This window comes from Periophthalmus magnuspinnatus, chromosome 4 (genome assembly GCF_009829125.3).
Source record: "Periophthalmus magnuspinnatus isolate fPerMag1 chromosome 4, fPerMag1.2.pri, whole genome shotgun sequence".
NCBI classification, from domain to species: domain Eukaryota; kingdom Metazoa; phylum Chordata; class Actinopteri; order Gobiiformes; family Gobiidae; genus Periophthalmus; species Periophthalmus magnuspinnatus.
Genome location: NC_047129.1, coordinates 6,184,623 through 6,208,548, shown reverse-complemented (window position 1 = coordinate 6,208,548; position 23,926 = coordinate 6,184,623). Strand labels below are relative to the sequence as shown.

Below are 23,926 nucleotides of genomic sequence, written 5' to 3'. Positions count from 1 at the left end.
CGCTTTGCTTTCACATTTTCACCGCTCACTTTTAGATACTGCGCGCTACGATTTCTGTATACGCGTTGCAACTTAAAGATAGTCAAATGACGCCATAGCCCAGCTCCAGGCAGACTGGTAGGGGAGGGGGAGAGAGCACAGGAGGACAGGAAAAACAGGCATCATGACAGTGGTGCATGTAGGCCTATGTGTGAACACGTGGATCCCTGTTAAGACACGTGTTGGTCCCCCCTGCAGCGTGTCAATGAGTGACAGACTGACAGAGTGACAGAGAGGAGAAGGGCTTAATGATTAAACTGTAAATTTGACAGTGGCATTCAAAATGAAAGAGCCTCAGGACTCTCCATCAGTATCATTTTAAAAGAGACTATTATAAAATCCACCCCAAAATGTATAGGCTAGTTATTCTGTAAATAATATAGTAAATATGTTATAAATTTACTTTCTGGCGATTATTTCTTGTCTTTTTTTTTTTAAATGCAGGTGTTCAGTAATTCTTTATTGACTCAATTGCGCCCTCTTGTGTATTTCAGCAAATACAGCTTCACTATGTATTGCTTTATGGTCTTTTCTAATGCATTTGACTATTTCTGCAAGTATGGGCAATGGCCTCTCCTTAGTTTTATTGAGAACGAACATTTTGACAGTTATTATCTGAGTTTGTGCATGTTTGTTCATTCTGCACATTTGTTATTCACTGTCCTGTGGTAGACCTGTTCTGTTCTGTTCTGTTCTGTTCTTTTACCTGGATGATTCTGGTTTACGTTTTTCTGCACTCAGCTAATATTTTATTGTACTTTACAGAAATAAAAGACACTTCACCCAACGATTAGGCCTGTATAATCATTGGGCTTATACGTTTCTTTAAAATCTTCAGTGTGCTCTCTCTGATGGTCACATTTCCATTCTCCTTCTACATTCTACTTCTCTTTTTTGGGTTTTTTTTTCCTGATATTCCCACGTTCTCAGGCTACATTAATGTACACACTCACACCTGCATGCTCTACTTTATGAAAATACAGACCTTTTTCCTTTAATCACTAAATCCAGATGTGTCCAGATGTAATTCAACTGAAGCAGGTCCACATCGCACCTCTACAAAGTCCTTTGAATTCACAATATTGACATTTCCCTTACGCCAAGTCGACTTTATAGGCTTCCTTTTTACTGACATCAAACCATTCACCATCAAAAAGAAAAGCTCTGTAATGATGTGTTACAGTTGTAAGGAAAAACTGAAAAATGGGCCACTCAAGTCTGCAGTTTGAGTAAAAAAGAAAGGGCGTCTGGGTAAAAGTAATAAATGAAGCTCTATAGGTTTATCCATGGGTTTCAGAATGATCAAACATTGGGACTGTTGTAACAGCCAAAACTCCTCAAAATGTTTCATATAACAGGAAGCTGAAACCCATAAATAAGCATTAGCTGTGTCTTAGCTGGGGGTTTCAGTGGGAAATACTTTTAGGCTATTTTGGCATTTGTTCCCTTTTCATTGCATAATGGACAGCTAGGAGGACTGAAAAAGGGAGGATGAGCAATGAAGATATAAAAAGAGGGCTGAGTGTTTGATTCCTGCTCTGACATGGCACATACTGTCTTTGGGCAAGACACTTGATGCACAGTGTCCACTCCAGTCACAATATGGAGATGAATGAAGGTATTGGAGGTCCTTGTCAGGCAAAGCGATAGATCTCCATGGAGACAAGCCAGTGGTGGACCCTCAAAAGGGAAAATGACATAGGCTAATTCATTCAGAACTAATTTGTGGGTTCAGTGATAAATAAATAAATAAATAGTTACAGATAGTGACTGCTCTTTGTTTTATTGTTTATAGTTTGAATAGTTTATACTTACAGAAAGAAGCTATAACAGAGGATTTGTTGAAATAAAACCAGTTTAGACTTGTATTTTACAAGTTCAAAACTGACTAAAACATCTGCACACGTTGTCATGGCCTAATGTCGAATACAAGTGCTCTGTCTCCATCTGCTGTCCAGTTTTAGAACTGCACCAAAAATATACAAACTCAAACACTGTCAAATGTGTGCTTTTATTTATTAGAAAATGACAAAAAAAAAACATTACAAATTTTAGAACTAGTATAACCAATTATAATATTTTATCCAGTGCTACAATTAAAAACATGGAGACATATTTCATCGTAAGAATTTTCAAAATAATACTAATTATAAAAAACACAAAATTATGAAAACTGGAAAACAGCACCAAAATCATATGTTTGTATATATAAAATTGCATCACAACACACAAAACACAGAACTTAATCTTAGCACCATTTAACGCTATACAAGCTGCATACTAAGGACTATAACAGGTTTGTAAGGTTTGTAAAGATGAAAATATGTGTTTAATGCTACTAAGGTATGTGTTTAATGCTACTAAAAGTGCTACTGTGCAGGAATGATAACACCAAACTAAAAACTCAATCAAACACTGCGCATCTTACAACAAACACAGATAAATGTAAAAAAAAACAACAAAAAAAACAACTCTCTCTTAGCTGCCATGTTTTGGGGAGCTGTGACAAACATGCTGCAATTTTGGTATAAAATTTAACGCACAAGAACCAAAATACCACTTTATTTGTTTGTGCTTTGGTAATACTCCATACAGCAGAATGGAGAGGTTGGTGATCACAAGTGGCTAGATCTTAGTTGTCCAGGAGAGAGGCTCGTTCGGCTGTAATATGCCTATAAACAGACATTTTATGTAATTTTATTGTTTAGGCTTTAGTTAAAGTAAATTTGACCACTACTGTATTCCTGGTATATTTCAGTTACATACCCTTTGGTCATTTGGTGTGCATTTAGAAAGCAATACATTTGAGGTTCATTTCCATGTACTTAAAACATGTTTGTTTGTTTGTTTGTTTTTTTTTTGGACTAATAGATATTTCTGAAACTTACAAGGCTGCGAGATGGACTGAGAGATCTAGAGCGTACTGGGCTGGCACTCCTACTCCTGCTGCGGCTTCTAGTCCACTGAAACAATACAATTACAAAGCATACAATAAGTAAATGTCAACTAAAATAAATTATGGAAAGGTATAATTCTTACCATAGCACCTCTGCGAGTAACAGCTTCACCCTTCACTAGTACAATGTTTCCTTCCATTAACGCTGGCCACACATGGTACAGGACCAGAGGAGCAGAAAACTCAGAGTCATAGCTGCGACGATACCTAATGTAGATTTTTAAGTTAAGTTATTTTGTCAACAGTGTTAATCCTTTTTATGTATATATTATTATTATGTTGTTTTTATTTTGTATTTTTTGTGGTTCTGTGACAATTTATCCATTGCTACAAACTAGTGATGGGGAAATGCGTTAGTGCTCCTATCTACTGGTTAGAAATTAAAAGCTTAAACCAAACCACTATTAACCTGATTAAACTCTTTAAACCAGGACTAAGCCAATTACAAATTATGGGTTACTATGGGTCATCTCTAACATGGTCCTGACTAAATCTTAACTATGCCTTAACCAGGACTGAGCAAATAATGTAGTGAAAAAATGAAGTAGTTAGCAAATAAATACTTTTTCTGAGGTACTTGGACCTCAGCTTGAGATCCCTTGTCTACACCAACCTGAATTCATTGTACAGTTCCCCGTCACTCGCGAAGGCTAATTCAAGAGGTGGCTCCAGTGTCTGCATGGCAAAGGCCGCTCTGCAGGTCTCTCTGATCAGAGTACTGATGAGCACAAAGTCTGTCTCTGGAGGGAACGAGATGCGAGGATTCACATTCATGGCATTGATCACATCCTGAACAATAAAACAAAACCAATGAAATATTATAACATGATTGTTTAAATGTCAATGTGATGTTGGGCATACATTCACGCTGGCTTGTACGTCATATAAGTCAAGATTTCGGACGATGTAGTCGACAGCTGCATCCTCCAGACTCTCAGGACCAAAGTGAGTTGAAGCCAGAGTCTTTCTCACTCGCAGTTTGAACTGACAATACGCCAGCTTCGCTACTCTGAAGGATTCCTACACACAAGATGGTTCATCAGACAATAAACCAATCAGGCACATCATAGCTGCCGACAGTGCCTAAGGGTATGACCTTTACCACAGTTCTTTTATTTGTTCACAAACTCTGAAGACTGCTTAATAACAAGAGTCATACCACAGCAGCAATGAAGATGATTTTTTGGACCATATCTAAATCATCCACATAGCGTCGCAGTATAGTCTGTGCCTCCAGTCTCTCCACGGCATAGAGGTCACTGAAGCGAGAGACAAGGCGAGCGTGTCGAGATGAGTGAGTAAGCTGAGCCCGGGTCGGAGACTCACTCCGAATGGGACTAGATGTGCGGCTCAGCCTGGGCAGAGGACTGGGGGAGCGGCTCCGGACCAACCTGTGTAAGACATTTGAAATATAACATATATTTATATTTTTATTGCAGCTGCACATGGATGGTAGAAAATGTGGATGAAAACAAAAATTAAATGATAACCAATACCGTGTTGTTATTAACATTTAAAAGGGTTACATTGTGATTTTGTTTTATTTGTCCCATTTAACTGCCCTGATATAATTTGATTGTTTATTTTAAAGTACCTTTCCTGCAGTAGGGCCTTCTCTTTGGTGAGGTAAGACACTTCATCCCTAAGTAAATGTATCTGTCTCTCATAGTCATCAATGGCGCTCAGCTTCCTCTTATAGATCTCCACTTCATCGCGTGCCGCACGCAAGCTGTAAAAAGTCACGCAAATATTAATAAAATATTACCCATTAACCAACTGTATCAATATTCAAAAGTCATATCTGCTCACTCTGCTCTGAGTTGTATAATCTCATCTTCTGTTGCCAGTAAAGTGGTTGCAGACTTGTTTTTAGTGTCATCCAGTTCATTTTGTGCTTCAGCCAATCTATGACAAAATAAATTAATTAATTAACCCTCTGGTGCATAGCGGTCACTGCAGTGGACAGCTAGTAAAACATAACTTTGTCTTTAATGCATTGGTTTATGTGGTGGAGCTGGGTATCAGCCTCTGGAGTGCTCTCTGCTGCCATACTCCATTGAGATCAATTCAGTGGTCAGTCACTGTAACTGCAAGTAAATTTCCTCTGATTGGTTTTCTTATTCAGGTCTAAACAATGCACATATACAGTGTTGAAATTTCCCAAAAAATGTTGAAATGTTTTTCAAAGCATATAAAGAAACATGTGTTATAAACATGTGCTATATTTACAGTAGAACACAAGTTCATTCATTATTACAGGCAGTTCACAATGTTGTTTCATGTCCTGAGAAGAATAACAAATTTAAATACATGACATCAAGGATAATTAAAGTTAAGACAATATTTGTTCAACTTACTCCACTCTAACTGAGTCTAATTGTATTCGTGTGGAGCACAACTGAGCCTCCATCTTTTGCATGTCACTGTCATGGCACAAAGAAAGCTCCCGGAGTTTCCTGTCTTTCTCCATTGAGTCCTAGGAATAATACAAGACATGTAAATTATTTATCTGTTGTGTCATGTGGTGTTTATATATATATATATATATATATATATATATATATATATATATATATATATATATATATATATATATATATATATATATATACACCTGCATAAGCTGTAGACTAGTGTCATCAGAAACTGATGGTTTTGCCATAGAAAAACAGCTTCCAAGCCATGGCAGAAGACGTGATTTGAGGGTGTCCACTCCACCATATTGTCCACCTGAAAAACAACAACTATTAATTCAGTTTGACCAATATTTTGTAGCACTTTCTTCTGTATAGTTTATAGTTTGTACCTTCCGTAGCTGTCTGGTTGAGAATAGCAAAGAGTTGGCTTTGAATTTTAGCGGTGAGCTCAATCAGCTCACAGCATCGGTTCAAATTCTGGTCACAGGAGAGGGTCTAAAGGCAAAATATAATCAGGACGGTGAATAGGAGATATCCTTGACAATTAATGAAATGAGGTGAAAATAGATATATTGGAAGCCCTTTAATATTTCCATATCCACAAAAACCCTCCATTGTGTTTAGTTGAAATAAATAGGCATAATGTTAATTAAAAATGTTATCACAGTGATTGTAAAATCCGTTGATAATAGGACTTTGGCAGCAGAATCCGTTGCGGCATCTTGAGCAAACCAAACAGGAAGTGAAAGGACTTGAACCATCCTCGCGCTGCAGTAACATATCTTTGGAATGGTCAGACGGTAGTCACGGCGACTGGCGTCCATGGTAACCAAACTTGAGCTAAAATCAAGGCTAATGAAACATTCCTTCACTATAATATTTTAACGTTAAATCCATAAGTCGTATATAAAATGCCTCACTTAAAACATATACTGAGAAATATAATCAACTCCAATGCTGTTAGGGTTGTGCAACAATTTTCATGCTAACACGTAAACCCATGTCGTAAACAATCACAAATTACAGCAGCATTAGCCAAGGCTATTCATTGTTAACACACCATCCACTGTTAGCATAAAAGCACAACCTGCAGAAGTGGCCTTGTCAGATTTAGGTCGCTGATAATTAATTAATGATGAACTTACGTGGTAGTCGCTGTGCCAGGTTTCGAGCTTGTCCTGTAACACACTGAATGAAGAGGTGTTTGTCAGTCTCCTCAAAGTGTCAGACATTGCCCTCCAAGATAAACAAAAAAACAAAAACAAAAACAAAACAGCAGCTTAACCCTATTAAGGTTAAAATGCTTGCAAGGGCTTAAGCGAGAGAGAGGGACACTAAAAAAATCCTGTCCTGATAAGTTTCTCCACCAGTCCCTTTTACTCCAAGCACCGCCTCAGTTGTGGCAACCAAAACAAGAGGCCTGCTGATATGAGCTGTGGTTTGTATTGAAGGGCCGCTGACTGTCTTCACTGATGTTAGTCCGTATTCTGCAGCTTTCGTCCGGGGATGTAATTGTAATGTCACACTGGTAATAGACACCAAACAGTCTGAACCTGTGGTCCTGTAGCACATATGATGTTTCCACAATGGATAGTTTCAACTACAGTTGGAATGTGCGTAGAAATCATGGCTAAACATTACAGAAGTAAGCAGAAGGGAATAACTCGAAATCTGGGATTTTAAGTACTCCTGAGACATAAATCAACGCATTTGCCCCATCAACCAACGTTTTTAATAAATCTATGGCTACTCTTGAACAAAAACGTTATTGAAACGAAACATGCAATTGCAACTCTCATTTCATAGAGTCTTTCATGGGTGATTGAGAAAAAAGTTCGGTGTAGTTATGGGCTGAGTGAAAAAGCCCTGTCCAGTTATCTCAGCAGTGTAGGCTACATCTTATGTAAAGAAAATACAATTTTAACAAACTACTTTTAAGGGTCTCTTGTGGTCAGTTTACGTATGGAAAATATGAATGAACTTGTTTTACTATTTTAGGAGCCTGCCGTCATTGGTTATAAATTATCTTGGACCGTACTATTATAACTTTCTTACTAGCTGTTTATAATGCCGTAATTACACAGAGTAGAGCTATAAACCGTTTAATACCAACCCAGATTAAATAATGTACATTTGTCTGTTATTTTAATCAAAAATAGGACAATAATGTGGTGTATTCTTGAATAACCCCGTAAAGGCGCAGGGTGGTATCGTCCTGTCACTCGCTGCGGGAGAGGGAGGGTCAACATGGCGTCGGAACAGGTCCGTTATTTACAATATTTCTCGTATTATTTCATTTATATCTGGGTTATTGTCGTCTGCTTTAGCTACATTTTATATACAATGGCTAACGCATACGGCTAGTATTGTACATTTCACTGTATAAAGCTAGATTTCCCTCTGGTAATGCCTGGGTAATAAACACTGGCCTCCGTTATGCAGTTGCATGGAGGTAGAATAAAAATAAAAAGGCATTGCGTTTGTTGTCTACTTGACAATTTATCTTACACTGAAGGAAAAATAAAACTAATTTACCAAAATATAAGCAGACGTGCGCTCTGATTTTATGTTGTATTTCTGTCTCATGCTAAAGGAGTGCAGTTTATTTTTAGTTATGGCACAGACAGGCAGGCTGGGGGCATTTAACACAGTTACATTCCAGTACAGCTCAGAGGGACCACACAGACTGCTCAGGTCAATACCTTATATGATCTACATATTGATTATTAGCATTATTCATTGACAGTAGCATGTATAGTTTTACATCGCCTAATGCCAATTGATGTCTTCCTGTCCGTAATACAGTGATTTCAATTGTAACTATGTTTTGTCATTTAGTTTATTTCCTTTCAGCTGTTCCATACATTCACTATATCTCAATCTACCCAGTATACTTTGAAGTGTACTCTCACAATATTCTCTTTATCTTACACACTTAATTCACCCTTTTGGTCTCCTTTTAGGCCTCCAGTAATAACCTCAGCTTCCTTTTATTGTATTTACTATCTCTTTTCTATAACAGCTACATGTTCAAATGTCCAATTTTATTATAAATCTATTGTTGTTATGTTTTAGGAAAGTTCAAATGGGCCCATGAAGAAGTCCATGCGGGAGAAGGCCATAGAAAGGCGCAACGTGAACAAGGAGCACAACAGTAACTTCAAAGCAGGATACATCCCCATTGAAGAAGAACGCCTTCATAAAACCGGACTAAGAGGACGTAAAGGAAACATGGCTGTCTGCATCATCGTTCTGCTCTTCCTCCTCGCCTTAATAAACCTTATTGTGAGTATTTAACGCACAAAAAGTCAATTGAGTCTAAGATGTGTCAAACCAATATTCTTTATTCACTTATATACTACTTCAATTTTACTTTTAATTACTTTGCACACAGGTCATGTCAAATTAATGGTCCACTATGTATTTTTTTTGCTGAAGGGTCCATCACCTGCTTGTCTCCACGGAGCTGATACTGCTTCAGCTGGAATGTTACACAGTATGGCATTACACTTATCTATCTCCATGGAGACAAGCAGATGAGACCATCAAGCCAGATCTGTGGAGATGCGGCCCTGCACACAGTAAGATAGATAAATAAGTTCCATACTGTGCAAAAATTCAGGAACAGAAATAGCACCTCCATGGAAACAAGTAGTTAGCAAACCTCTTATCAAAAAGTTACATAGTTCACCTTTAAAATGTCAAGCAAAAATTATTCCAACTTTAAATGTTTTCACCTTGATCAGTAGGTTTTATTAGGTGTCGAAGTAGCACGTAGAAACATAGAATTAAAGTATGTTGTGTGTATTTAAAAAGCTATAATTTTCTACCCTAGATAACGCTGGTGATATGGACTGTGATTCGAATTGGTCCAAACGGTTGTGACAGTATGGAGTTTCACGAGTCTGGTCTCCTTCGATTCAAACAAAAAGCTGACATGGGCATTGTTCACCCACTGCACAAGAGCACAATAGGAGGCCGCAAAGACAAGGATTTGGTGATTGTTGGCAACAACAACCCCGTAAGGATTTTCAAACATATACAGTAAGATTTAATATGCTTAGATCCTCAGTTTTAATATTATTCAGTTATTTTGTTTTATCTTCTCAGGTTGTATTTCAACAAGGAACTACAAAGCTGAGTGTAGAGAAGGACAAGACCTCGGTTGTCAGTGACATTGGAATTTCATTCACAGATCCACGGACACAAAACACATTTTTCAGCACTGACTTTGAAAATCATGAGTTCAACCTGCCCAAAGGAGTTAAGGTCCTCAGCGTCAAAAAGGCCTCCACAGAGAGGGTATGTCACTAATATTCAAAGGTGTAAAAATGCATCCTTGACTATTCAGACATATTTCTTCTAGACACTAAATTCACCTGAACAAAACTACAGTCTGTTAAATTAGACAACAGACCACTCTGTTTAATGGATGTGCAAACGAATATCAAGTTTGAATACTAGTTTTAGCTGCAGGTTTGGAGATCAAAAGGTTAAAGCAGGTCAACATTTTCATGGTGTCAATATCCCACCAACTAACAGGATGCAACAAAGAAGAGGTTATCTAGCTCACTTCATTTATAAGTGACCATAACATTACACCTGCTTAGTGTAATATAATATTTCCAGACCTTTGTCCTACAGGATAGTGTTGTTTTTAAATTCAACACTCTTTAATATTAGGCAACATAAGGCCATCTGCTATCTCCCAATCAGTTTCTTTATGTCTGGTACAGATCACCAGCAGCGCGTCCTCTGACCTGAACATCAAAGGGGACGGAAAGGCAATAATTCGCGGTAATGAGGGAGTGAACATCATGGGACGCACCGTGGAGTTTAAAATGGGTGGAGGCATTGAGCTTAGAGCTGTGAGTATGCAATCCTTCAAAACACAACCACAAAACAATCTTTTAATTAAAACATTTTGAAGCAACAGTCATGATAGGGCCATGAAATATTCTGTCAAATGATTGAAGTTGTAGATCTTAACATATTCCCTCTACAACACTGCTCGGAAAAGAACATGTAAAGGTAACTTTGCTGGTTATGTTTTTCCCATACATTTGCAAATATTATTTATTTGTGTTGGTACAGGTTGAATGTTGCATAAAAACTTTTTATGTTTTTATTAGACAGGGATCTTTGGTTGTATAGGCATTATCTTCTAAAATATTTCTCAAACATTACCCAACTGTGTTCTCAAAAATGAATTACACTTGTCCAAATCAAATATTTATTTTAGTTTTTTCAATGAAATGTTTACATGATATAAAATGCAAACATGTCAATATTACTTTCCTTTCTCTTTGCAGGAGAACAGTATTGTACTCAATGGATCTGTCATGTTCAATGCCACTCGAATCCCAAACTCTGCTGGACATGTGTATTTTGATGAGGGTCTGGAGCGGTACAAGTTATGTATGTGTGCAGACGGGATGCTTTTTCGAGTTCAGGTGAAGTTTCCAAATATGGGCTGCCAAACATCTGACAACCCATGTAAAAAGGCTCATTTTTAAACTGGACTGAATTTGCTGTTTAATGTGTGTATACCACTCAGTATTCAAACTTTACTATTATTTTTACTAAATGAAATTCTCCCTTGATTTGTCAAGATACCTCATGATTTTGTTTCTGAAAAATAACATTTGGCGCCAGAGGTACTCAGAGTTTAATATTGAAGTTGTGATATTATTTTGTACCTGTGATAAATTATCTACATATGATGCAACAGGGCAGCACTTAACATCTCATCTAATGTCATACTGGGTTGAGCCCAAAGGAATGTTCATTGACCGTCCAGTATTAGATACAACAATGAAGAGATGTATGGCATTGTACTTGCTCTGGCAGCTGTTAAGGACAAGTGTGAAGACACAAATATGATGATATGAATTATAATTACATTCTTTTAGACCATATAAAAGTATACAAAAGAACAGGTTTCCTTTTGCACATTTCTATCATGCACGTGCCAATGGATTTACAAGGGATTATAATAAATATATATAAATATAGCATAATATCTTGCCTTTGTTGCTTAAGCTTTTTTACAGTAAATAAATAATATAGGTGTGTTTGCACTAAGGCAGAGAATGAAATAATCATTGAAAGCTTTTATTAAGTGATTTGGATTTTTGTGCAATATATGTTTTAAGTTTGTTTTGCCTTATTTGGTCTGTTTTTTAACAGCAATGTTTTAAGATGTTTGACAAAATATCAATATAATGTTCTCAGAAGATAACTGACTTTATGCGTGGACTGGAAAACAAAGAAGGCGAATGGCCTTCTGTTGAAATGTATTTGTTTCAATAAAGAAACATGTTGAAACAGTGCTCCTGTGTTGAACTTCTTATCACTGGTTTCAATGTATGTCCAGGCATTTATACGGCCCTTTAAAATCACATGGCACTCCTACATTATGTATTTTATTACTGTGGGGAATGTGAGGGCAGGGCTCTCCATCATAAACGTGCTGCTATCTGTCATGTATGAGGGAAACAATGACAGTAAGACATTAACTCACAGTGTAAATGATTAGAAGGAGTGGAGAATGGCATCTTTGGGCAGGTGCCTGTAAAGCAAAGACACAGCAAAAACACACCAGACTTTGAACAGTCAGAGTGTCCCATGTTTTCAGTGTCACAAGACTACATTGGGTGAGTTTTCTTCCTAAATTATCAATATTGTTTTTATTGTATTTGATTTTCATACCTATATATATATTTTATTTTTTATTTTTTTTCCAATAGTGAAGTGGTCTATATCTTTAAACAGGACTGTGATGGCCATGTCACCAGGCCTCAAACTGGTGCTCTTTTTTCTCCTTTCCTGTGGACTCCTGAACTCCTATCCATTTGATTCTTGCCCAGATTTTTGCACTTGTCAGTCATTTTTAGTTCTAAACTGTTCATCTGCTGGGCTCTTTTTGGCACCACCAAATATCGACACTTCAATATCTGAACTGGACTTGTCTAACAACCAGCTGGGAACTTTAACTTTTCAAACAAAGTATTACAATCTACAAAAAGTATGGCTCGGGAACAACAGTATGACACATCTGTCCCTTTGTGTGGATACGGTTTTAAAGGGCCAGTCCAAGTCCAAATTGAGAAGGAGATGGGGCTGTATGCTCTGGGCCCCCACTCTGCAGCTGCTATCTGTGAAAATGAACCAGCTTGAGAAATTACCTGAAGGTGAGTCACAGCCCCAGATGCAGGTACTTGTACTTGTGTGATTATAAGTACTGTCAATATAATTAAATATATTTTAAAAACACAGAGTTTAAAAAAAAAAAAAAAAATTGCATTGAGTCTACAAAACTTACTTACAAAAATGCCCTGTATGCCCAGGAAGAACATAAATCTTATAAATCCTTCTCACATATCATTATTCTATATAGATCAATAGTGCATCTGGTGAGGACCTAGTTTGGAAACTACTTTTAGGGTTGATCAACTGTAATTTACTTTAAATATGTGATATTATTTCACATGGCCAAATTTAAGTTTTTGATGCATTAATCAAAGCATATGTTTATTACAATTACAGTGTTTCCCATTAATACAGGAGACTATGGTGATCCCCCTTAGTCTAGAATTCTCCCCCAGTCTAAAATAACCTGGAGGATTATATACTGTCATAACAAATTAGACTTTGTTGCTATCTATCTGTATGTCAAACTCTCTCATCTCTTTCTTTCTCACTCTCTATCCATCTATCAAGCTATCTCTCTCTCTTTGTATTGTATTATCATTAACTTACAAAAGTTGTATTATCATTACCTTACAAAAGAGACTACACTGAAATAAGTGGTTGAAGATTAAATAGAGGCAGAAAGTGGCATTTATACTCAACAAATTGAATTTGATTAAACTATTCATCTAAAAATCATTAGTGCCAAAATAATCTTAACAAAATCTACGGAAAATGCTGCAATAACCATATGTGTTATATTTTTGAGCATTGGGTAAAATAATTATACGATTCAATACATTACCAGTTGGATTTTTGCTTAACATTTACAAATTACAGTAAATTAATAAGTAAACCAAAATGTAGTTTCCATTGTTTACTTTTTACTGCATTCCTCTATTTACATTTGAGGGACAGGGAAAGTCAGTAACAGTGAACACAATAAAATAGTGGCTGACATGACAACATGGGAAACATGGTTATGATTTTAAAGACCTTACAAACATTCACCTGGAGGCCCATCATACTCTAATTGAATGACTGGTTCTAACTAATATTTTAAGTTTTATGAGTTTGTGTTATAATCTTTAAGTGTATTTTTTTCTATTTTCAGTTAATTTGCAAAACAGAAAAAGAAAAAGAAAATACTATGATACCATATTAATGGATACACATAAAGTGCAATCATTGAAGCTCTTTTTTCCGATCAATTTTCTTATCTTATCTCAAGTTACAAGCTGAGCCTTTATTTACAACCATGAGATAAAGGTTTGCTAAACAAAACAGTTAAGTTACACTGACCAAAACACTTATGGCTAGAGAACGGTCCTGTACTATTTTATTCATTTCCATATTTGTTATACAGTAATTGCAAGTTTCAATAGTGTCATAGTGTAAACGCCCACATCACATTTCCGCTAGTTTACTAGATCCATAAGGCGTGATACTCTCATCAATCTGCTTTATCTCCAGTACTTTGGCCAATTCTGACTACACCTTCTGATAATGACACTGTCTACATTCTCTTTCTCAAACCAGTGTCTCTATAGTGGGACACAAAACAGCATTGTTTTCAGTAACCTCTCTTCTGATGAACTTGTGTTAAAGCTAAACATGTTTTCAGCACAGTTCAGCTGAAAACACATGGACAGGCCCCATTGAGTTAACATGGAGCAGTGTTGACAGTGTTAGAGCAGTCTCCTGTTTGGTATTCCACTCACAGAAAGCAGGCTCCTCTGTACTAAAGGCTCACAGTCTCCCTGCACTCTCCCTTACTCTCACTATTGAAAGGAGCAGACAGCAGAAGAAAATCCAAGCAGTAAATTAGTCTAATCTTAAATAGTTATTGTGGGAAAAATACCTAACATGCAATTCTAACTACTTATTTGAACCACTAAGTTCATGTAATTGTTTTCTTGTTTACTGTTTCTTAATTATTGTCATATGTTAATTTGTTGAAGGTTTTGAATTGAATGCCTTTCCTGCTTCCTCCCTTTATACAGATTTGGTTCTAAAAGTACATTAAATTTTGTTACAGGCTAGCTAAACACTGTATAACTTTAAACTTAATAAAGTCTACACAAGATTAGAGGCAGTGTGCTATGCAAGTAAATAAAAAATGTACATGGATGATAATATTTTAATAGATAATTTTTTTCAGACCAAAGTTTAGTTTGTTTTCATATCTGACAGTTTCTACGGCTCACTAGTGCTCTTCCTCAGTGTTGTCACATGACATTGTTGTGACAGGTCAGGTCAGTTAATTTAAACATGTTTTGGCTTTGTCTTCTTACCAGTGGAGGTAGGATAACAGCGCCATCTGCAGTCTAACATCTTTGGGACAGTATCCCAGGAACCAGGGACGAGGGAGCCTTTTTAGTCTCACATACCTGGGATACTGTTCTAAAGTCTGTCAGTTAATTTAAGTCAGTTAATTTAAACATGTTTTGGCTTTGTCTTCTTACCAGTGGAGGTAGGATAACAGCGCCATCTGCAGTCTAACATCTTTGGGACAGTATCCCAGGAACCAGGGACGAGGGAGCCTTTTTAGTCTCACATACCTGGGATACTGTTCTAAAGTCTGTAATTGACTATTAGTTAAACAGTCAAAACCGTCAGGTATGAAACGGATAAAACAAACTAAACCTTGGACTGAAAAAATAATATTTTAAAGTAAATTAATGGAAGACGAGATGAACCTCACTGAACTATGAATGATAATATTACATAATGTCAGTGTTTTAATGTATCTTGTTATTTTCTTCATGTTTTGTAGGTTTGGGACAACAGACGTCTTTATGGATTCTTGACCTTTCCTTCAACAAAATCTCCACATTGGAACAAAAAGATTTCTCTCATCTTAAACTATTGCAAGAGCTCCATCTTCAACATAATCTCATCAGTAGTCTTCATCCACAAATATTTGAGCATCTTGATAGACTTAAGGTAACATTCAATTTGTTCTGTCACAAAACATGCATAAATCTACAATAAATCAGACACAGCATAATCAATAATCACTGACAGACTATACAAAATGGATCCATTTTATTGTGGTGTTAAGTAGCGGGTGAATTCTGTCATCCAAGTCAATCAGTGGATTCAAACCAAGTCCGCAAGGGTGATCATTTTAGTTATGTAATGGGTGGTGATGGCTTTAGATGATTAGGTCTGAATTAGTCAGTAATCCAAAGGTGATGATAAGACATGTGATCATAACTCATAACTTCCAGTCAACCATTCCAAAGCAGGATATTATTATGTATGTTAAACCTTAGATTAGCGGATTTAACTTTTTGTATATAGTAATGCCACATTGAAAAAATATATTTCTTTGTGCTTTTTAGGTTCTTGATCTCAGCTTCAACCTGTTGACCACCCTCCATCCTATAACATACATATCTCTCCATCACATTGGTGCAGATGTTGGTTTGAGAGGAAACAGCTGGATATGTGACTGTGGCATGTGTTTCCTACAAAGGCAGATGGTCCATGACAGCAGCAAAGGCCTGAAGACATGGAGTATTGAATGTGCTTCCCCTGTGGCTTTGTCTGGGATAAACCTAAAGGGGTTGGACAAAGACGATCTGGAGTGTGATGATTCAGACATATACCAAGATGTAACTGTCCACAAAGGATCAGAGTTACTGTTGGGATGCTCGGAACCAGGTAAGTACACCAACCTATGCTCCATGAGTTAGATTAAGTAGGTCAGTGCATTAGTTCTGTAGTCCACATGTGTGTACTCTGTGGATCAGCCCCAAACTTGTATTTAAATGGACAAGGGTAAATGTTCAAGTATGCCAAAACTATGTGAAAAAATACATGCTGAGACAGACTTCTTTTTTGAGAATGAAAAAAACAACAACAATTAAAACATCAAATTTAAAGCAAGACACCAATTATATATTTTGTATGGACATAATGAGCTTTTATTGAGTGCAGCCAGAGACCAGTCCGACATATATAGATTAATGTTTTGGAACATTACATAATCATCATCCTCTAAAGTGCAGATACAATATACAGATATTGATTTAACATTACATTATATTTTATTTCTCTTTGCAGATGCAGCATGGTGGACACCCAGGGGTCAAATAATGCGGAGCCAAGAACTGGACAGTCTCCTTCTCACTGACATCACAGAAGAGGATGAAGGACTATATGTATGCCTTTCAAAATCACACCAAATTGTATCTATCTATAATGTACAAATCCATGAGCAAAACAGAAGTATTCGAAGTGTGTCCGATGACAAGAAACCTCCAACTTTGAATAAAATGGGTGAAACAAGAAATACAGTCGATCGCTTTGCCCTGGCCGTAAGCTTGTCAGTCATAATAACCTTCATAATTGCTTTCATCCTTGGAGTCTTACTTCAACCTTATATTTGTGCTTGTTGGCAAAAGACCAAAACTAGGAAACAAAAACCCCAAACTAACTCTGTGTCCAAAGTCCAGCAAGAACAATACGTCAACGAGGCATACTTACATTGTGAGGACGTTGATGATTTTGAAACACATCGTGAAAGACGAGTGACTTTTACTCAATATACAGAAGATGAGAACATGCAGTATTATGATACTGTAGCTGGGGATGCACAAGAAGGCAATAGGGAAGTGATGAGGCCGGGTAAAGCTAATTCAGATAGCTCAGATGATTCAGGTAGCGAAGATATTAAGTATGATCACAAAAATGGCAATCGTTCAGGCAAGAAAATTAGGTTTGAAGTAATCCCACATTCAACTGAGAGAAATAGTTTGTCATCACAATCTTCAAAATCTTCAGTAGGTGACAAAATATTGAAAGAGAATAATTCTACACCTAATACAACTTCAGCCATTGAGGAGCAAATCCAAAAAACAGCCACTGATATACCACAGATTTCAAATGAGAAGTCCGGTGAAATACCAGGCTTTAGTTCTGAGCCATTTGCTGATTGGTCACCTCATGGAAACAACCTCAACACTTTAGACCCTGATCTTGACAGTGGCGAACTATTTGAATATAGCGACTCAGTACGAAGCGGATCTCCAATATCACCAAATAATTCCCTCAAGCAACCAATTTTAAATGTGGCATTGGTTAATAAAGATATTAGTCTTAAGTCATCTAGCTCAAGTTCAGATATTAGTGATAGTGAACCAACACATTACACTGTAAATCCTGATTCAGAGGAGGAGACAGGAGTTTTTGAAAAGAGGGCATCAACTAAATCATCTTCCTCTAGTATTGAAAGTGACATAGACAAACATGATGTAGTGGAGAACTGGCCTGTAGTAGACCTTGAACATATTCCTTCCATTAAACGACGATTGATTTTTAAAAATGTATTTGTGGAGTCATACATCATGGATATAGCAATGAAAAATAAATTGCAACAAGAACAAACTTTACCTGTAAAGCAAGAACCTCCAACTATTAAGAAAAGAAGAGCACCACTTCCACCACCTCGCAAACTCTCCAGTAGCAGTAGCGACAGTGATGAAATTGGGAAATTCAAACCAGAAAAAGTGCAGTTAGAGACTAATAATTTGAAAGAGGTACATTTGGAGCAAGAATTACTCTGGCCTGCGATAAATCTTCTACACGTGGGTAAAGTCAAAAGGCGCCTAAATTTCAAAGCATTCTCTAGCAGTGATAGCGAAGACAAAAGGATCTATGAAGAAATAAAGGAGCAAACACCAATATATTCAAAGCAAGAATTTACCAAGACAACCACATCTGAATTTAAACATGCCTCTTGTACATCCTCAAGTAGTGAAAGTGAAGATGAACGAGAAAACAAAGAGATCAAACATAACCAAGATAATATACACCTTGTAATATCGCACAATAAACAACCAACTGTGAAGTTGGAACAAGAGTCCCAGTGGCCAGCGGTAAATCTTGCAAAAATCCCTGAAGTTAAACAACGCTTAGATTTTAAGGAAAAAGTAAATGAAAAAGTGATGCACATGCATGAAAATGTACCAAAAGTCATTACAAAAGCCCCAAAACTAGAGTCTGGGACCTCTTCAAGCAGTGAAAGTGACGATGAACATGAAACAAAGGCGGTCCAAGAAAATTATTATGAAAATATTCAACAGGTAATATCTCAGAAAAAGCCACTGATTGTGGTCCAAAAACCACAGTGGCAAATGATAGATTTATCAAAAATCTCAAAAGTTAAAAGACGTTTAGATGTGAGACATGTTATGCCAACTCTTGACACAGTATCAAGTAGTGATAGTGAAGAAGAACATGTATATGAAAATGTGCAAGGAAAGGTGCCAACAGGAGTAGTGCTGAGACCAGAAACTCAAACCTCCTCTAGTAGCGAGAGTGAGGATGAACGAGAAATAAAAGTTCACCAAGAAAACCTACAACAAGCAACAACTCCCATCAAACCACCTACAGTGGGAAAACCTGATCTCAACTCCAAATGGCCAGTGATCGATCTCGCTCGATTACCAAAAGTTAAACGACGCTTAGATATCACAGAAAGGATAAATGCGGTGCCAAAAAGGATGCCTTCGGAAAGAGCTGGTGCTAAACCAGATTCTGAGACTTCATCAAGCAGTGAGAGCGAAGATGAACGAGAAATAAAAATAAAACAGCATCAGGAGAAAATTCAAATGGTTACATCTCCAAATACTCAGTGGCCACTGATAGATCTGGTAAAAATACCCAAGGTTAAACAACGTCTCGACATAAAGGAAAGAGAACAGTTGAAAAGGATACAAGTGACAGAAAGAGTACCATCAGCAGTAGTTAATGTGCCAAAATCAAAATCTGAAACCTCCTCCAGCAGTGAGAGTGAAGAAGAACAAGATATCAAAGTGAATCATTATAAAAATATTCAGCAGGTAACATCCCAAACAAAGCAACCCACTACTACATTAGAACCAGAATCCCAGTGGCCAGTCATCAATCTTTTGAAAGTACCTAAACTTAAACGTTGCTTAGATATCAAAGAAAGAGTAAAGGTGACAAAGGGGCCAGAAAGGCTCCCATCAATAACTGTCAAAGTCCCAAAAGAAGACTCTGGGACCTCCTCCAGCAATGAGAGTGAAGAAGAACAAGAAATCAAAGTAGATCATTATGAAATTATTCAGCAGGTAACATCCCAAACAAAGCAACCAACATTACAACCAGAATCCCAGTGGCCAGTCATCAATCTTGTGAAAGTACCTAAACTTAAACATCGCTTAGATATCAAAGAAAGCGTAAAGGTGACAAAAGGGCCAGAAAGGGTCCCATCAACAAGTCTAAAAGTCCCAAAACAAGATTGTGGGACCTCCTCCAGCAGTGAGAGTGAAGAAGAACAAGAAATCAAAGTGAATTATCATGAAAATATTCAGCAGGTAACATTGCCAGCAAAGCAACCCACTACTACATTAGAACCAGAATCCCAGTGGCCAGTCATCAATCTTGTGAAAGTACCTAAACTTAAACGTCGCTTAGATATCAAAGAAAGAGTAAAGGTGACAAAAGGGCCAGAAAGGGTCCCATCAACAAGTCTAAAAGTCCCAAAACAAGACTCTTGGACCTCCTCCAGCAGTGAGAGTGAAGAAGAACAAGAAATCAAAGTGAATTATCATGAAAATATTCAGCAGGTAACATCGCCAGCAAAGCAACCCACTACTACATTAGAACCAGAATCCCAGTGGCCAGTCATCAATCTTGTGAAAGTACCTAAACTTAAACGTCGCTTAGATATCAAAGAAAGAGTAAAGGTGACAAAGGGGCCAGAAAGGGTCCCATCAACAAGTCTAAAAGTCCCAAAACAAGATTGTGGGACCTCCTCCAGCAGTGAGAGTGAAGAAGAACAAGAAATCAAAGTGAATTATCATGAAAATATTCAGCAGGTAACATCGCCAACAAAGCAACCCACTACTACATTAGAACCAGAATCCCAGTGGCCAGTCATCAATCTTGTGAAAGTACCTAAACTTAAACGTCGCTTAGATATCAAAGAAAGAGTAAAGGTGACAAAGGTACCAGAAAGGGTCCCATCAACAACTGTCAAAGTCACAAAAGAAGACTCTGGGACCTCCTCCAGCAGTGAGAGTGAAGAAGAACAAGAAATCAAAGTGAATCATTATGGAAATATTCAACAGGTAACATCTCCAACAAAACAACCAACATTACAACCAGAATCCCAGTGGCCAGTCATCAATCTTGTGAAACTACCAAAACTCAAGCGACGTTTGGATATCAAAACAGCTACTGTTGCTGCTTACTTGTCTTCTAGCAGCAGTAATAGTGAAGACGAGCAAGTACATGTGACGCAAGGAAAACTCGCATCATCATCTATCAATGTGAAATTTGAGTCTGGGACCTCCTCCAGCAGTGAAAGTGATGATGAATACAAAATCAGAGAAATTAAACAAGATAATCTGCTGGTAACATCACAAAGTAAGCAACCAATTGAATCAGAATGGCCAGTAATCGATCTTGTCAAACTACCAAAAGCGAATCGTCGCTTAGATATCAAAGAAAGAGTAACTGTAAAAGCAACGCAAATGCCATCAACAAGCATCAAAATCCTAAAACAAGACTCTGGGTCCTCTTCCAGCAGTGAAAGTGACCACGAACAAGAAATCAGAATAAATCATCAGGAGATAGTTCCTCCAACCAAGCCACCAACTGTTGACTCTCAGTGGCCAGTGACTGATCTGGTGAGATTACCTAAGGTTAAACGACACATAGATATCAAGAAAAGAGAAAATGTTAACGTGTCACAGGTACCATCAGCAATAGTGCAGCAACTGGAAAGGTACCCATCGACAAATACCATATCAAAACCTGTGTTGGATACATTGTCTAGTAGTGAAAGTGAGGATGAAAATATTCAAAAGGTTGGTGTGAATATCCTTGGGTCTAAAGTAGAATTTCAAAAGCCATGGCCAATAGTAGATTTTGGAGGCATTACTCAAATCAAGAGACATCTAGACTTCAAAATACCAACACAATCTCTTCCATTACCTGTTCCATCCAGTGGGGGATCTATTCAAACATTAGTTAGATCATCTTCAAGCAGCTCAGATGAGGAGAGAAAGAGTACCCAAATTTCAGCAGAACAGACTACAAAACTTCCCAGTCAAACAAATATTGGTATACCTTATATCAGCAGACGTCTTGATATCAAAGGACCATCCATGAAGCCTGGGCAAGACTCTGAATCAAGCTCCTCCAGTGACAACGAAAAGGACAAACCTAAGCTTTCAAGTGGATCTCTAAAATATCAAGAAAACAAAGATTTTATTAAAGCCTCTCCAATATTAACCGTACTTCATAATCCATCAAAAACGACCAAAAGTATAGAGCTAGAAAAGTATACAGTTGTTACTGATGATAAAGCTACAAGTGATAGTACATCACCAGTGGTTGCACCAGAGTTACAATCAAAATGGGCCACCATGAATCTTGGAGTTTCACGATTTCGAAAACGTCTTGATATAACAAAAACAACTGATCCACCATCATTGCCTTCATCTCCTCCTCCTACTTCCCCTTCACAAGGTAACCTAATCACTGGTACTGGTATGTTAAAGGTGACAGAGCAAGTATATGTTGCACCAACAAGAGAGCAAAATGTTGATAACTCTTCAAGTAGTGAAAGTGATGATGATTCAAAGTTGCAAGGCAAATCTGCAATGGCTGTGCTGGATTCAGTGTCTCAAGTTGGCCTGAGTAGCTTGTCACAAGATATAAGATCTTTAAATATTAAAACAGTACAGTACAAACATTCAAGCAGTAGTAGTGATGAAGGCACAGTGGACATGAGGGTCCCTGATTTAAGACTGGGTATACCGCAAATTAAAAGGCGTCTAAATATCAAAGCACCCACTCCACCTCCAAGTTCTTCAAGTAGTGATGATGAAAAACTTTATGCACACACATTTCCTGATGTGACCGACCAGCGCAGCATTGAATACAAGCGTACAATTATGAAAAGTTCTTCTTACGATTCTTACACTTCAAAACGTGAAATGTATAGAGAAGCACTGCATGTTCAAAGCAATCCTCAAACACCAAAAAAGTTGAGTTTGGATAATATCAAAAGAAAGTTATTGCCTTCAAAACAACAGGAATTGCCTCCAAATTTGAGGTGGACCAGCGTGGGTAGTCATCTTTCAGAGCATCCACTACCTATTCCAAAAAGACAACAAGATGGTTATACATCACCCCCACCTATGTCTTCACTTCCTCCAATATCAAAAGATAATTCCTCTGATTCCTCCAGCAGCGAGGATGAACAAAAAGAGGTAAAAGCAGCTGTGATTGTGACCCAAAAAACCTACAATCCTAGGAGTGTGACTTTTAATACGTCCCCCACAATTTTGAACAGTGCAACATTTGAAAGTAAGTCTGAACGAAGAGGTCTCAGTGCACTAAAGGCAATGTCGTCTGATCGGAAAAACTGGGACTCCGAATATGAAACTTTTACAGAATCGGCTCCTGTTAGCGTTGACTATACTCCAGAAGTTAACACTGTCTATAGAAGGACAGTAGAAGTCAAAACTAAAATATCACAAGCACAAACTTACAGTACAGTTTCGCCTAAATCAGATGAAAGAAGGCTTGCAGACATGTTGTATGGGATTCCTAGCTACAAAAGGCATACAATTAAATCTACTGAGCTACCCCAAGGCCCTCCACCCCCTGTCCCATCAAGTCCCTTGCCAGATGAGGGGAACATAGATTTTACATGGAGGTCCCCACAGGCCAGTCTAAGCAGAGGAACTTTAAGTTACCGGCAGCAAAAGACGACTGAAGAAGAATCAGTAGATGACCCATTTTATGACAACCCAAATATTAGTGCTGTTTGAAAGGAGGGAGGTAGGGCAGGGGGTCAGTTGTCGCGGGTCAATTTATTTTCCATCAGAAGGGGACCTATGTTAGCCTTCTTATTTAAGGCCTCAAACAGTCTGTTGACTTGACTGTTTTTATTGAGTCAAATTATACTGAATAAAATGTAAATGTAAAACTATGGAAAAAAAAAAAAAAAAGATACTACTGGCCTACTTACTATTAATATTATGTGTTGTAATGTACTAAGCATAAAAGTAGGTTATGTTCAGTACATAGTAGTTATGATTAAATAAAAGCTAAGTTAAAAAAACAAAAACACACACAAAAAAAAAGTTCTACATGTGTGATATACATTTTGTCAACTCTTGGTTTTCGAGGAATAATGATGCAAATTATGCCTTGTGGAATGATTAATGTAAAATAACTTACAACTAATATGTATATTGAAAATACTGTAGACACTTTCCATTATTATGTGGTAAAAGATCAATAATTATGTTATAAAACTTTTGCAATAGTA

The 23,926-nt window shown here is 37.4% G+C and overlaps 3 protein-coding genes across 4 annotated transcripts; 2 read left to right on the top strand and 1 right to left on the bottom strand.

Moving 5' to 3' along the window:
• Positions 1 to 2,519: 2,519 nt before the first annotated feature.
• Positions 2,520 to 6,830, bottom strand: spata18 (spermatogenesis associated 18). Its single transcript, XM_033965518.2, has 13 exons — positions 6,780 to 6,830; positions 6,558 to 6,648; positions 5,802 to 5,907; positions 5,610 to 5,725; positions 5,353 to 5,471; positions 4,805 to 4,900; positions 4,590 to 4,724; positions 4,155 to 4,386; positions 3,857 to 4,015; positions 3,609 to 3,784; positions 3,079 to 3,202; positions 2,928 to 3,002; positions 2,520 to 2,711 (listed from the first exon to the last, which is right to left on the bottom strand). The coding sequence occupies exons 2-13, from the start codon at positions 6,642 to 6,644 to the stop codon at positions 2,655 to 2,657; spliced, it is 1,482 nt and encodes a 493-aa protein (XP_033821409.1). The 5' UTR covers positions 6,645 to 6,648; positions 6,780 to 6,830; the 3' UTR covers positions 2,520 to 2,654.
• Positions 6,831 to 7,630: 800 nt separating this feature from the next.
• sgcb (sarcoglycan, beta (dystrophin-associated glycoprotein)) lies at positions 7,631 to 11,739 on the top strand. The gene is made up of 6 exons (XM_033965652.2): positions 7,631 to 7,674; positions 8,488 to 8,697; positions 9,248 to 9,433; positions 9,523 to 9,714; positions 10,149 to 10,280; positions 10,725 to 11,739. The coding sequence occupies exons 1-6, from the start codon at positions 7,660 to 7,662 to the stop codon at positions 10,926 to 10,928; spliced, it is 939 nt and encodes a 312-aa protein (XP_033821543.1). The 5' UTR covers positions 7,631 to 7,659; the 3' UTR covers positions 10,929 to 11,739.
• Positions 11,740 to 11,998: 259 nt separating this feature from the next.
• Positions 11,999 to 23,782, top strand: LOC129456201 (uncharacterized). 2 transcript variants are annotated; one of them, XM_055221378.1, is made up of 5 exons: positions 11,999 to 12,068; positions 12,162 to 12,605; positions 15,380 to 15,549; positions 15,951 to 16,272; positions 16,675 to 23,782. In XM_055221378.1, exons 2-5 carry the CDS (start codon positions 12,194 to 12,196, stop codon positions 23,421 to 23,423), a joined length of 7,653 nt encoding a protein of 2,550 aa, XP_055077353.1. In that variant the 5' UTR covers positions 11,999 to 12,068; positions 12,162 to 12,193; the 3' UTR covers positions 23,424 to 23,782. The 2 variants fall into 2 exon arrangements, with proteins under 2 accessions (XP_055077353.1, XP_055077352.1); XM_055221377.1 differs by having other exon boundaries at positions 12,019 to 12,068; positions 12,187 to 12,605.
• Positions 23,783 to 23,926: the final 144 nt, after the last annotated feature.